At 43.3% G+C, this 15,071-nt stretch overlaps 1 protein-coding gene across 1 annotated transcript; it reads right to left on the reverse strand.

Annotated features, from left to right (window-relative positions):
- Positions 1–213: 213 nt before the first annotated feature.
- Positions 214–14,512, reverse strand: LOC145395040 (protein white-like). The gene is made up of 15 exons (XM_080268783.1): positions 14,468–14,512; positions 11,461–11,593; positions 9,540–9,656; positions 8,787–8,908; positions 8,424–8,495; positions 7,562–7,660; positions 7,001–7,147; positions 5,957–6,048; positions 4,952–5,168; positions 4,480–4,599; positions 3,572–3,703; positions 2,327–2,555; positions 1,752–1,857; positions 901–1,072; positions 214–330 (listed from the first exon to the last, which is right to left on the reverse strand). The coding sequence occupies exons 1-15, from the start codon at positions 14,510–14,512 to the stop codon at positions 214–216; spliced, it is 1,920 nt and encodes a 639-aa protein (XP_080124909.1).
- Positions 14,513–15,071: the final 559 nt, after the last annotated feature.

A 15,071-nucleotide genomic window follows, 5' to 3' on the forward strand; every position in this document is an offset into this window, starting at 1 on the left:
ATCTATATCTATATCTTCAGACGCCTTAATTTCGTAAGGGGCGGCCACAGAGGAATCACCTCCATGTCATCCTCCATCTCGTCCTCGGTCTCCTTGTCTCGAGCCCACATATCCTCCTTTCATATACCTCTCCACCCCGTACCTCCATATCATCCTCGTTCCACTCAGTCTCTCAGTGTGAAAAATGATGCACCGTCGTACTGAAGGGACTCTCTACTCGATCTGCTTGACTGTTTTTCTCCTGGTTTTGAGCAGGAGTAGGAGGAGGCCAAGCAGACGGTAGCCAACCATGAGGGCGCAGAGAAGGCCGAGATCAAAGCCCATGTTGTTCTGAAAGTGAAGAAGAATTAGTTAAGTGTCCCATTCGTGTCACGTTCTTTAATCGACTAGTTTATATAATTACATAAACAAATAAATTAATAGAAAGACATAGATAGATAGGTAGCTTGGTAGGTAGGTAGATAAAACTGTCAGTGGAACGGTATTTGAATGTGGGAGTTGTGAGATGGAGAGAGAGCACCCTGATGGCGAAGGACAGTGGTACATGGTGGCGAATTGTTTGTGGCCGCCTCCTTCGGGATTAAGGCATATGGATATTTACAGAGAGACAGATAATAACTGATAAAAAAAAGTTCACATTTAAGAATCCAGCGAAATCCAACAAGAGCAAGATCGACTAGTTGAAATGGAAGGTTTTGAGAAGGCCATACTGAGCTAATACATCATGTCCTTAGAAAAACAGGCAGTTATTCTCAGCCATGTCGCAAATGAAAGACGCCGGTTGTAATTACGGTAACAAAAGACGCCAATCGTAATACGGTAACAGTAGACTCCAATCTTATTCACGGTAACATACACCATTCAAGGACCAAACAAAATCCAGCCATAGCCACCACTCACCACCTTATAACTCAGGCTTTCGAGTACCGCAAGCCCATCCTGATAGCAAATCTTGTCCAGCGGGGTACAGGTAATGTTGTCCACCTCAGCCCACTGGTTTATCATCAGAGCCTCGTTGCCATAGTTAAACCAGGATATGTACTTGATCCAGATGAAGTAATCGGGCACGGACCTGGATAGATAGACAGATAAATAGCAGGATAGATGGGCATGGATAGATAGATGGATTGGTAGGTGGAGTGACTGATTGACTGACTGACTGACTGATGGATACGTAGACAGACAAATAGGTAAATAGACAGATAGACAGACAGAAAGACTGATAGATAGGTAGATAGATAAATAGATATAGATAGATGAGCGCCTTTTTGCCAGTTTAACCACGAATTACACTAACTTGATCCAGATGAAACAATCTTGCTTTGACCTATCGGGGTGGATGTATGGACAGGTGGATAGGTAAGGGGGCAGATAAGCAGGTAAATAGGTAGGTAGGTAGGTAGGTAAGTAGAAAGACAGGTGGATGGGTAGTCGGTGAGGAAGTAGGTGAAAAGGTGGATGGGTGGGTGGATAGGTAGGTAGGTAGGCAGGCAGGAAGGTATATAGATACATACGTAAATAGGTAGGTAGGTAACTAAATAAAGATGGGTTCGTACATACATACATACGAGTATATGAGAGGAAGATATCCCAACCCAACCCAACCTAACCTAACCTTATTCAGTCGGCCTTGTCCTGCCCTGCCCTCTACCCTTCCCTAATTTGACCCAACTAAACCTACCCTACCCTACCCTACCCTACCCTACCCTACCCTACCCTACCCTACCTTCCCTTGCCCAGCCTTTGCTTACCCTGCGTCGAGAAAGAAGCCTCCAAACAGCATAAGGGGGATGAGGAGGGGTGCCAAGATTGCTATGGCCATGTTGATGTCTTTGGCCATACACGAGATCATGTAACCTGGGATGGGCGAGATAGGGGCACGAGATTAACCTTTGAGAGAGAGAGAGAGAGAGAGAGAGAGAGAGAGAGAGAGAGAGAGAGAGAGAGAGAGAGAGAGAGAGAGATTTACTCATTATACTGAAGTGGTTCAAACGTACAGCCATTAAGCAAAAAGTTAGGCGACACTTCATTACTGGGTGTGGCAGAGGGTATCAGAGGGACTTTATTTATTTATTTATATTTGGTAGTATAAAGCACACGGGAAAAGGGTATGAGAAGGAACGATGCTTTTTGTCGTCTGGGGAGGAATGAGAAATACGGAAGGCGGGTTATGTGATACCAATATGAAACATTAAAACGTATGAGAAGGAAAGATGCTGTTATCTGGGGAGGGAGGAGAAGTATCGAAGGCAAGATACGTTACTGACAGAGGACTGACAGCAAACTCTTCCTCGTGCCTCAACCAATAGCCAGTTTCACCCCTCACCGAAAGAGACAGCCACATTAGCCGCGAGGATCAAAATGCCGGCGCAGATAAACATGTTCTCGGCGGGAGGGTAGAGGCCGACCATGTAGTAGGGGATGGCGACGAAGATGATGGGCAGGATGCAGGTGAAGGGCAGCTCGGCGATGTTCTTAGTGATGAAGTACACCTCTGTCCGGTACATGCCGTTGAAGTGCTCCCGAAGAAATATAGGCACCTCCATGCAGAACTCCTGAAGGTGAAGGAGGAGAATTTAGGGAGAAGGTTTAGAGAGAAGATTTAAGGAGATAATTTAGGGAGAAGATTTAGGGGTGATGACTTAGGGAGAAGATTCAGGGAGGAGTAGGGATAAGATTTAGGATTTAGGAAGTAGGTTTAGGGGAAGATTTAGGATTTAAGGATAAGATTTAGGATTTAGGGAGAAGATTAAGGGAGAATCTAGGGGCCCCTATTCTCTTTGGGTAAGGAAGCTCCCTAACACGTCTTCCTTACCGATTTATTCTTGGATAGGGCTGGCTAATATGGTTTTGAATGTTACCTATGCAGAGTATGGCGATTTAAAATGATTCATGTACCCAAGAAGAGGGGAATAAGGTGTGATTAACTAAATAAATCGGTTAGGCAAAGGTGCTAGGGAGAGATTACGGATATAGGTAGCAGGGTGAGAAATTATGCTACTCTTTTCATTTTAACTTGGCCTAGATTTTCGTCTTTTTACAGCTCATTCTACGTAGCTCAGTGGCAGAAGAAAATGCTACGGCTCTGCATCCTTTCCATAGCACTTCTCCGTGACAGGCATCAAATCTTTGTGTTAGTCTCTTACAACTGAGCATTCGCGGTGGAGAGCGGCACTTTTAGGCCAAGTTAGAGTGAAAGGAGTATAGATGGGTGCGTGTGAAGATGGTAGAAAGTGGTTAGATTAGAAAAATATCATGTAGTGGGTCTGTGCATGTTCCATCTCTCTGGTTTCTTGAAGGAAGATAAGACTTCGTAAAGGTGATAAAGTGATTATGCATATATAAAGTGGGAAGGAATTGCTGTACGTAAATTAAAAAAAAAAAAGATATACACACACACACACACACACACACACACACACACACACACACACACACACACACACACACACACACACACACACACACACACGCACACACACAGATAGATAGACAGATGACCTAAACCTTCTTCCCAGTCAGCTCATATAACTCCCTGATTTACAACTGTTGATAACTCCTTGCTACTCACATTGACCACTCCAAAAGCATTACTGAAACTAATCTGGGTGAGGAGTAGGAAGAGAGCACCGTTCATGTTGGATACCCCGTCCTGATCAAGGCTCTGATCCAGATACACTAATCCCACCAACAACCCGATCATCTGAAAGATATAGAACAGAGTTAGGATTAATCTAGGCAGTGATTGATTAGGAGAGTGTTAGAAATACTCTTTAGGCCTTTTATTTTAACTTGGCAAAACTAGATCATGTCCTTTCTAATCCAGCTAACAATCCAATCAACTGAAAGGCGGATTAGAATGGTGTTAGGATTAATCCAGGTAACGATAGATTAGAACCATCTATAGACCAGTCATTGTAACCTGGCAAAAGAGACCACGCCCCCTACTGGAATACTGTGCTGTGATTGGCTGAACCTCGAGACATTGCTAGAACAAATTAGTGTTATGAATAATCTAGTCACTGCGTAGCTAGAATAGTATTAAAAACCCTATTGTAACATTCTGTAGTTATCATCTGCTTAGAACAGTATTGTGATGATGATGGTGATGATGATGATGATAATGATGGTGATGGTAATGATGGTGGTGTTGATATTAATGATGGTGGTGGTGGTAGTAATGATGATGATGATAGTGGTGGTGGTGGCGCCGATGTTAATATTGATGATTATACATTATTCCTGTTGATGCAAACAATGATGAAGTTAATGACCATAGTGTTGATGTAGATAAATTGATGCTGATGGTGTTCGTATTACTAATGATAATGATGAGAAAATGACTGATTACGAAGATGGCGATGGCGATGAGGTTGTAGGTAACGAAAATGATGTAGACATAATTAAGATGAAGGTAGTAATGATAGCTTTTCTCTCCACCAGCTCACCAGATCCCCTCAAGTACACGTCCATACTCACAAACGTTTGGAACACCTTCGTCCTGAGTACCATGGGCGAGCGAATGTTTGCGAGAAAAGAACGCTTCATCACGGCACGGAATTGTTGAAACCAGCTCGCCTTGTACGGGGATTTGCGCTTCTGTGGGATGGAAAGGTAGGTAGAGTTTGGAGAAAGAGTTTGTTGTTAGAGTTTTCGTAGCTGGGAGAGTTTTGTGGGATATAAAGTTAGGATCGTTTGTTTATGTGTATTCTCTCTCTCTCTCTCTCTCTCTCTCTCTCTCTCTCTCTCTCTCTCTCGATTTTATTAATTTCCTCACTTTGTGTTTTTATCTGCATCTTTATCTATCTGTTTATCAATCTATCTGTCTACTCATTTCATTCATTCCATCACTCTGTATCTGCATATTTATCAGTATCTCTATCTACCTCTGTCTGTCTATCTATCTATCTATCCGTCACCGTCCCGATCACTAACTTTTTCGCTAACTCACCGATCCATCAAACCCTGCTGCCTCCGTGCCATTCCTGACACCATTCATGTTCTCCTCAGCAGCCCTCGCCACGGCATGCCCCTCGCTGCTGTTGTGAAACGTGTCGCAGGCCATTGCTACAAACTCGCGACACTCGTTCTCGCGTTCCGGCTCGATGGCTAGCGTGGTGATGAAGAAATCGGCCGGGTTGTACGTTTTGGGGCAGATGTAACCCAATCTGTAAGGGAAGTAGGTTAGGATGATGATGATGATGATGATGATGATTATTATTATTATTTGTTGTGTAGTCTGTAGGAAAAAATAAGGGATGATGGTGATGATGCTGATGAGGATGAGGATGAGGATTTGTTGTGCAGGTTGTAGGTAAAACAAGTTAGAGTGATGATGATGAATAATTGTTTAGCTTTACTGTAAACATTAACCCATTAGCTCCCAGGGGGCTCTTGTGTGAGGGATTGTGCTGGAAGGGTACTAAGCGCCCATCGCCTATCGGCTCATAGGTTCGAAGTTCATAGGTCCCTACTTTGGGGGTTCCCTTCTTTGTTAACTTTGGAAAATGCCCAGTTCCGTCCTGTATTGAGAAAAACTGATCGAAAATGGGTTGACAAGGTCCTGACGTTCGTTCTCCCCTTATAGGCTAATTGGCTAGCGTGAAAATAAAAAGTAGGACGGGTTGTTGGTTTGAGAGGTCAGTAGGGCATTATGTGGAATAGTATTGTGTGTGTGTGTGTGTGTGTGTGTGTGTGTGTGTGTGTGTCCTGCAGCGTTATTAATCATACTCTTTTCACCTTAACTTGGCCCAGATTTTCATCCTTTGGTACCTTATCTTACGTAGCTCAGAGGCAGAACATAAAGTACTAAGGCTTTGCATCCTTCCACAGCAGAGTTGTGGAAAGAATGTAGAACTGTGGTGTCTTATTTTGTCACTGAACTGTGAGAAATGAGCTGCAAAAAGACAAAAATCGTGGCCAGGTTAAAGTAAAAAGAGTATAGAGCCGTCCTTACCCTGAGAAGAAGGAGAGTGCGCCCTGTGTTGTACCCAAATAGGCCACTTGCCCCTCGCCCATGAGTAGCACACGGTCGAAGAGTGTGAACACCTGTAGCAAAAGACAGTACATCAGGGACGGGTGCACTTCCCATAACGTGGGATATGCGGCCAGAGAGTGTGTCCGGCTCAGGGAAGATGGACGCCTCTGCCCTGCGTAGTCTTTGGTCACCTTTGGCCTACGTGTGGCACCCGTTAGCCCAACAAAAAGGAAATCGGTGGGTGGTTGCCATAGTCCCGGGAGGAACTACCGTGCTAGTGACGTGGAGCCAAGGTCAGGTAGCTGGCCTTGCACAACACTCCCAGGCGGGGTACTCAACCACATGTACCAAGTAGTCAAAGTCCGGATGAGACAACTACTCATACATATTTCCCATACACAGCTTATCCTTCTAGAGGTTATGCCTCCTCCATTTTTCCTGCACCTCATCATGTGGAAGGACCTTGTTTCCACCCTGGCGAGGCTTTGTCTGTGATAGTGGAGCGGCTGCTTGCTTGTGGTCGGTAGGTCTGTTCGGTCACAGACTTGGGTAAAATAACAACAAGATCAACAGCAACAATTGCCTTTAATCCATATCCTGCTTTATATTGGTTACTCCGATACGTTTACTGATTGCATAGTTGACTAGAATTTTCACCATCAAAATATCTACGCTTCTCACACCAGCGAACTGAGCCGTACTCACAATACACGAGAATAGTGTTACACAGAATATAGACGACCCAGTATTTCACACCAGGTCTGTCTCTGTGTTTACCTGTTAATTTAAGACACGTTAACCTCGCTAGAGGTGGCCACAAACAAATCGCCTCCTTGACACCCTGTTCTCTACCATTTGGCTTCTCTCTCTCTCTCTCTCTCTCTCCAACTCGCACACCCTTGTCTCATGTATCTCTCCATGCCATCCCTCTATCTCATCTTCGGTCTCCCCGTCCCTCTCTCCTCCTCCACCTGACTCATACACTCTCCTAGTCAGTCTCTCATTCTCCACAAATAATCGTACCTCTGAACTGGGCTGATGGATGGTTGATATGACGGTCTTGCCAAGGTCTGCCATGGTCTTCATAGCCTGGACTACGCTCTGGGCCATGAAGGAGTCTAGTCCGGAGGTAGGCTCGTCCAGGAACATGAGAGGCGGGTCGGTCAGCATCTGGAAACACGTCATTTTAGTCCTTTCATCTTTACTTGGCCTAGGTTTTCGTCATATTGTAACTTCAACAGTGCTACGGCTCTACATCCTGCCCATAGCACTTCTTCGTGACTAATAGCATAATCTAGTGTCAGCGGTCAAGATAGAGAGGTGGCATTTTTGGCTAAGTTGAAGGAACATATTCTTTTCATCTCAGCTTGACCCAGATTTTCGTCCTTTATAGCTTAGTTCACGTAGCTATGTGGCACAAATAGACGGTGCTACAGCTCTGCATCCTGTCCATAGCACTGCCTCGTGACTAGCATTAAAATCTAGTGTCAGTCTATTGTTACAGCTCAGAATTCAAGATGGAGAGATGACAATTTTAGGTCAAGTTACAGTGAAAAGAGTGTAGGGAAGGTGGGAATAGCATACCTCACAGGCGAAGGCAAGTCGTTTGGTTTCCCCCCCTGAGATTCCTTTTATTTTGCCAGGCACTCCGATCAGCGTATTGGCACACTTCACCAGGCTCAGCTGAGAGAGAGAGGAGGCATTAGGAAGTCGATAGTTCATAAGGTTAATTCGTTTGACTAAGTGGAGATTTTGTTTAGTTCAGTGGCAAAAATAGAATCACTTGTTCGTGAAAAAAAAATCACATTTAGGAAACATATAACAAGAAATTAATTGACTCGTAAAAAGAGCTGGCATCTGAAGTGTTTAAGGACAATAAGTTTCAGTTGTGTGTCCAGGCATCTGGAAATGATCGGATCTTGAATTTGGCTCTTTCTTGTATCTTGCTTTTCTCTTGGAAGGAACAGTTTGCGGGCTCGTGGCCTTTGGTTCCTTCTTCCTTGCATTAAAAAAAAAAAAAAAAAAAAAATTAATGTGGGGGTCACCGAAACAAACAAAAAACTTCGATTGAGTATTAAAAAAAAAAAAAATTGCATTTCTTTGATCTGACAGTACAAATAGTTAATTCGTTTGGACTAGGTGGGCATTTTCTTTAGCTCAGTGGTAGGACAAGAAGCACTTTTTCGTGACTAGCAATGTATCTTAGTGTTAGGTTCTTGTGACAGTTCAACATTCAAGGTGATGAGATGGCAATTATACGCCTAGTTAGAGTGACCAGATTATAGTTTTTTTTTATTGACCTTTGTAAAGATCAAACGATGAAGGCTTTAGATGATGGTAACACTGAGTGGATAAGGAGAGTAGCAACGTGTAGTAGGCAGAATAAATCGCAAAGGAAAAGGTATTAAGAAGTCTCCTGAACCTAAAGTGATTTCAATTTACTCACTTCCTGCATCACTTCCTCTACTCGCTCCACACGCTGCTTCCGTGATAATTCCCGGTCCATGCGCAGATTAGCCTGGGGACATCATCATCATCATCATCATCATCATCATCATCATCATCATCATCATCAGTCACCTCCTCTCCTCCTTCTCATCCTCCTTGCTCTTCTTCTCGTCCCCTTCCTCCTTCTCATCATCATCATCCACCTCTTCCTCCTCCTTCTCCTCCTCATCCTCATCCTCCTCATCTTCATCATCATCATCATCTTCATCATCATCAATCATCATCAGCTAAATTATAAAATGAATATACTCAAGATATTCTCAGAGAAATCAATTAAGAAAAGATGGTGCACGTGAGGGACCTGAAACATAAGCTGCTCCTTGACGGTGAACGTGCCGATGAAGAGATCCTCCTGCTGAACGTATGCTGAACGGCTGGTGAGCATGGTGGGCGTCACTTTCTGCCCGTTCACGTAAAGCTTCCCTGTGGAGAGCGTGAGAGGTGAATCCATGGAGTGCGGGAGAGCGTGTCCAAGATGAACATAATCGTGTGGCTCTAACGGAAATGAAATACAGAGTAGAGGAAACCAGCGCTTGCCCCCGAGACCAGAACTGACACCAAACCTGACATGGACCTGCCCTGCCATATCTTGCTTCTCCATGCGAAATTTCAGCTCAGTCCACTCAGCTGTATGACCTGTTTTCTTGCATACTTTGAAATACCAAACATTTTCCTTCATGCTGTGTCCTAAGAAGTGCTATACACGAGACCTTTACATTAAAATCCACGAATCACAGAATCGAGCCATTTTTTGAGTGATTTTTTCTTGATAAAGTCGTTTTTTTATGTGTTTCCTTTCTCATTGATGAAAACCAAAGTACAGTCTGTATCGGATGTTTTTTATAGAGTTTAAGTGGCAGGTGAGGAGAGGTTGGGGAAAAAAATATGAAGATTAAGTCCACTTTTCAATTGCAAGGGGAGGTCTGGTGCCACATAGCCCAACCCAACCTGACCTAGGCCGACCTAACCAAGCTTGTACCCTTATTTATCTCACGGTAACTTGGCTTAAGCTGATCAAAACTAACTTAATCTAACTTTCTCTGATTGACTGTACCTGTAATCCGAAGCTGGAGGTCGCTTCTGAAGGTGAGCACGTTGAGTAGAGTGGTCTTACCGGCACCTGAGGCTCCCATGATGGCTAGGAGCTCGCCCGGACGCACTATGCCCGAGACTGAAAGATTGAGTTAGGGTGATGATGATGATGATGATGATGATGATGGTGGTGGTGGTGATGGCGGTGGTGATGGTGGTGGTGGTGCTGACAATAATAATAATGATAATAATAATGATAATAATAATAATAATAGTAATAATAATATGGTAATGATGGAAGTGGTGCTGATAACAGGCAACTCATTTGGAAAACTTACTTAAATTCACTCACTCAAGATCTACAGCAATGCAATAGAAACTCATGCACTCATAAACTCACTGACTCACTCACTCACCCACTCTAACACACACACACACACACACACACACACACACACACACACACACACAGGACAAACCACTACTTAAGAAATACTCGACCCTTCATCTTGCTATCCATTTTCACTTAACATAATGCTCTTTCCTTCCCCTCACGCATACATACAGTCTTTAGTAATTCTCAGGTAATACTGTTTATGTACGGCAGAGCAACCCCTTATCATCGGTGTACTGATAACGATAGATAACACGCCTATGCATCACTGAGGCGCCTCTTTAATAACTGCCTCAAGTGCTTCTCACTTTCCTTCACTGGCCAATATTTCTAAGCTGAGGCAGGTCTGTCGGCTCCTGTGTTCCTAGTCTGGCATTCTCCGCTATAAAGGAAGCGCCCTAACACCTCTTCCTCAGCGATTTATTTTCCGACTGGCTGAGATAGATGTGTATGGAATTTTATGCAAAGAGCTGGTGATATGACAGTAAGTGACAGAAGAGGATGACAGGGTGTAATAAGCAAAGTAAATCGCTTAGAAAGAAGTGTTAGGGAATATAGCAGGTATGCAGGTGTTTTGTGCGTTTTTATATTTCGAAACTGGACTAAATTTTGAAAATACTCTCAAGTCTCTTCATGAATGTGTATATCTTTTTTTTTTTTATACTATGAAGATGGATTTTTTATAATGTGTGTGTGTGTGTGTGTGTGTGTGTGAGAGAGAGAGAGAGAGAGAGAGTAACAGATAGATATATTGTGCTCTGTGGATCAGTAACATTCTCTTGGGTACCGAGGTGCAATGTGTAGCATAAATCGCATAGGAAATGGTGTTAGGGAATCACCAGAGCGGCATTGCGTGCGTTGCAAAGTCCGAACGTTGATTAGGACACACAAGTCATCACAACCAGACAACAAAGGACGATAAGAGAGAGAGAGAGAGAGAGAGAGAGAGAGAGAGTCTTTATACAACTATATCTAAGAAATAAGGTCAGATTAACACGTGGTTGACCAGATAAGGACGCCCCTAACACCTCTCCCTAAGCGATTTATTTTGGCTTCTTACATCTGACTGTTTTCGTCTGCAGTATATAAATCCTCCGCAACATCTCCTCCTAGGCGGTTTGTTTGGTTTATTTTTTTTATTTTTTATTTTTTTAATGCGAGAAAGAAGGAACCAAAGGCCATGAGCCCGCAATAACAGTTCCCTCCAAGGAAAAAAAAAATAATACAAGAGATAGCACCTTACTATCCTCTTCTGCTTTATATAAATCCTCCTGATAATGCCATACTCTGCAAAAATACAATACAAAAGGATATTAACCAACCATATAAAAAAATAAGTCGCTGAGGAAGAGGTGTTAGGGAGCCTTCTTAACCGACGAGAATACGAGCCAATGTAACTTCAGAAATGCGGTTTCAGAAATTCTCTCTCTCTCTCTCTCTCTCTCTCTCTCTCTCTCTCTATCTATCTATCTGTGTACTGTATCTATCTATATATCTGTCTACTGTATCTGTCTATATATCTGTCTATCTATCTATCTATGTATCTCACCATCCTTGAGTATATGCTTCTCCTTGGTTACTTTCTTCCTGCCGCAGCCCTGTGTCGAGGTGGCAAACACATTCACTTTGTGCCAGGAGTACGTCAGTCCCTGGGAGTCCTTCTTCCTGAACCTCACGCCGTTCTGAAAGCAAATAGGACAAAATGAGACCTTCTTGGACAAAATTAAGGCTTCTGGGACAAAATTGGGTCTTCTGGGACAAAATTGGGTCTTCTGGGACAAAATTAAGACTTCTTGGACAAAATTGAGACTTCTGGGACAAAATTAAGCCTTCAGGGACAAAATTAAATCGCCTTGGACAAATAACTCTTCCATAATTAAACTCTCCACCTCATCCTTCCATCTCAACCTCGGTCCTCCTACCACACTCCCTACCCTCACCTAACTTACACTCTCCCAGTCAGTTTCTCATTCTGTATCGTGCGGTAAGACTATGTTAGGTACCTTTGTACTAAAGCCCCTCCAGCTAACTTACGTACACTCTCCTAGTCAGTCTCGCATCTGTACCGTAAGAATGTGTCAGGTACCTTTATAACTATGACCCCTCCACTTAACTTACATACACTTATAGTCAGTCTCTCATTCTGTACCATAAGAATGGGTTAGGTAACTTCATAACCACTGCCCCTCCACCTGACTTACATACTCTCCTAGTCAGTCTCTCATTCCGTATCGTAAGAATGCGTTAAGTACTTTTACAACTGCGCTCCAAAACTTGTGCAAGTCATGAGATAAGGAGAGATAAGAGGCCTATATAACAAGCTTGAGGGACGGGGTTATCTCCTGGTTGTGTAAAGACTGATAAACTGCTCCAGATCTCTTCATTGCCACTATAAATGTCTTGCTTATTGACACACTAGGGGGGGACCGCCCCGGCATACTCCCCTCCCATGCATGTATCCCCCTCTGACGTCAATTTCCCCCCTCTATATATTCCCTCCCTCTCTCTTGCCTTGACTGGTATGGTAACGTTATTTTGAAACAAAAAAAATAAAAGGAATTACTATTAATACCGCATCCAGGGTACACGGTGTCACTATCATTTCAGTACATTATCATCACTTCAGTACACTATCATCACTTCAGTACACAATTACTTCAGTACACTATCACTTCAGTACACTCGGTCACTATGACGTCGCCAAGTACACAGTGTTGGCAGTTTCTTCACAAGGCTTAGGGTATGTGGCCGGGGCATGCATTAGGGCTGAGGGTAGGTGGACGACCCTGCCCTTGCTTGGTCCCGGGTCTCAGTGTTCATTCCGGGTATAATTAGCCATCCAGTCCTATTGGCAACAGACTCGAGAAGCGTGACGAAGGCGTGACTAACACCTATGATTCACTACGCCCTCTGCAATTCCAATCTTTTCACCTGTCCACGGTTTATTTAATTTCAGTGGGATTCGTCATAGTTAATAGGTTACTTGGGCTACATCTTACCCCTCCAAGCGGAAAGGTCTCCCCTCCTGTGAAGAAATCCATCTGAAAATATTAAGAAATGGTAAAATAGAAAATACCGTGATCGTACTAAAAGAGTTAACTCCTTGATCTCATAGTCCTGTTGAAGGGAAGGTCTTGAGTAATATCTAAATTTAGTTATAGGGAAGCCTTGAAGTTTGGACCAGAGATGTTTTGCGACTATAAGCTGGTCAACGCAGGACAGTGCGCCAGGTAACTTCCCCGTCCATTCCCAGGCACAGCAACTCCTGGAAGTAATGGGTCAACTCCTTCACTATGATGGTTTGGTTTTCATTTCACCTGACCTTTTTGGATGACCTCTTGTATAATCAGCTCGTTTTCACCTGACAGAGATCCCTAACCCCCTCCAGCTCAGGTGATCATCAAGAGTAGCCTGAACCGAGCGTTGATTGACTAGTAACCAAGGAGACGCATTCCTATCCAGCATCTAAGACCCTGCGAATTTCATGCATCCACAACGTAGAATTAAGTTATAAGATTGGCCCAGTTCCCTCAGATGAATGAAACCGTTTGGAGATAGCAGAGATAAGGTTAGGTATGCGTCCTAGTAGTGAAGGGGTTAAGCCTAGTGCACTGTGAGGAATTGATAAGGTGTTATGGTAGAATTGTGGAACTAGGGCAAGAAATAGGGTAGTGGGGTTTTGGCGCCTCTCTCTCTCTCTCTCTCTCTCTCTCATGTGTATCGTATCTATCTGTCTGCCAGTATCGATCTGCCTATCTATTTGTTCATTTACCTACACACACACACACACACACACACACACACACACACACACACACACACACACACACACACACACACACACACACACACACACACTGCCAACCCCCTATCACCTAACCCCTTCAGTACCGTAGTTTGTATACTGTATATCACTAACCCCAGACAACTTCCTTCACCTTATAGAATACCTCTCGTCTTGAAGGGGTCAGAGGTCATAATGAACAACCCCCTTAAGAAGAGATCAAATGACGTAATCCAAGTCGCTTTGGAGGGTTCGTATCTCCACTTCCTTAACGATTTAGTCTTCACATACATCTCAACATCCCCTAGACATGTCCCTAACAGTAAAGGGCTGATGAAGGCTGTATCTAACCCTACACTCAGAAAAATTATCCTCAGAATTGCATTAAATAATTTTGTAGTAGGGTATAGGTCAAAAATTCTATACTGTCGGAAAAGTGACCCAGACAACTGTTAGGCTATGTGTATGGATGTGTGTGTGTGTACGTATGACTATGTATGTATGTATGAATGTATGTATGTATGTATAAATGTATGCTTGTATATATGTCTGTACGTATGTATAAGTTAGAATTCTGTAGTGTGAGAACGTGGCCTAGACGACTGTGTAACGCCAAACCTACCGCTAATATGTTTGTAGTCTTGCTGGTAAGTAGTATTAAAGCAGATAGCAGTAAAGCAACAGGCAAGTAACAATGAAGTAGCAGTAAAGATCGTAGCAGGATAAGGACCACCGTACTAAAGGGGAAAAATAAAGGTGAACGCTTTCTCACCTGTGCCTCTTTGACGAAGGCTGGATTGTCGTAACCCGTGGACATATTGACTGTTTTTCTTCTCGTTAGGAACAGAAAATATTGCCACACATCACTCTCCCAGTCACAGTCGTGTAGCCGTGCGTGGAGCAACTGAGGACTGGGTAATTGGAGTGTTGAGTCTAATGCGCGTAAAGGAAAATCGCGTAATTTGAGTGTCTTTATTTTCACGTGAGTAAATAAGAACCGCGTACTCTGAGGAGTTATTCTTAATCCCGTATATTTTTTTTTTAGTCCAATATCTCAGCTTAGTAGTCCAGTTCTTTTTCTTACGCAGTTCAATATATTTCTTGCATAGATTAGTATTTTTTCTTAGGTAAGCCAATGTTCCTTCTTAGTCAATCCAATATTTCTTCATAAGGAGTCCTATATTTCTTCTTACGCAATCCAATATTTCTTCTTAAGCAGTCACAGAAACGTAAGTTGTCCTCCGCTTGTCACACTCGTAGCGGAACTGAAAATTATGATAAAATATTTGAGTTATTTCTTCTAAGCTCACGTCATCCACCAGTCACATCATCCACAGATAACAAAGGCAGTTACGTATCTGGACTTCGGACTTATT

This window comes from Coenobita brevimanus, chromosome 29 (genome assembly GCF_032717465.1).
Source record: "Coenobita brevimanus isolate Jiangsu-jjx chromosome 29, ASM3271746v2, whole genome shotgun sequence".
Taxonomy (NCBI): domain Eukaryota; kingdom Metazoa; phylum Arthropoda; class Malacostraca; order Decapoda; family Coenobitidae; genus Coenobita; species Coenobita brevimanus.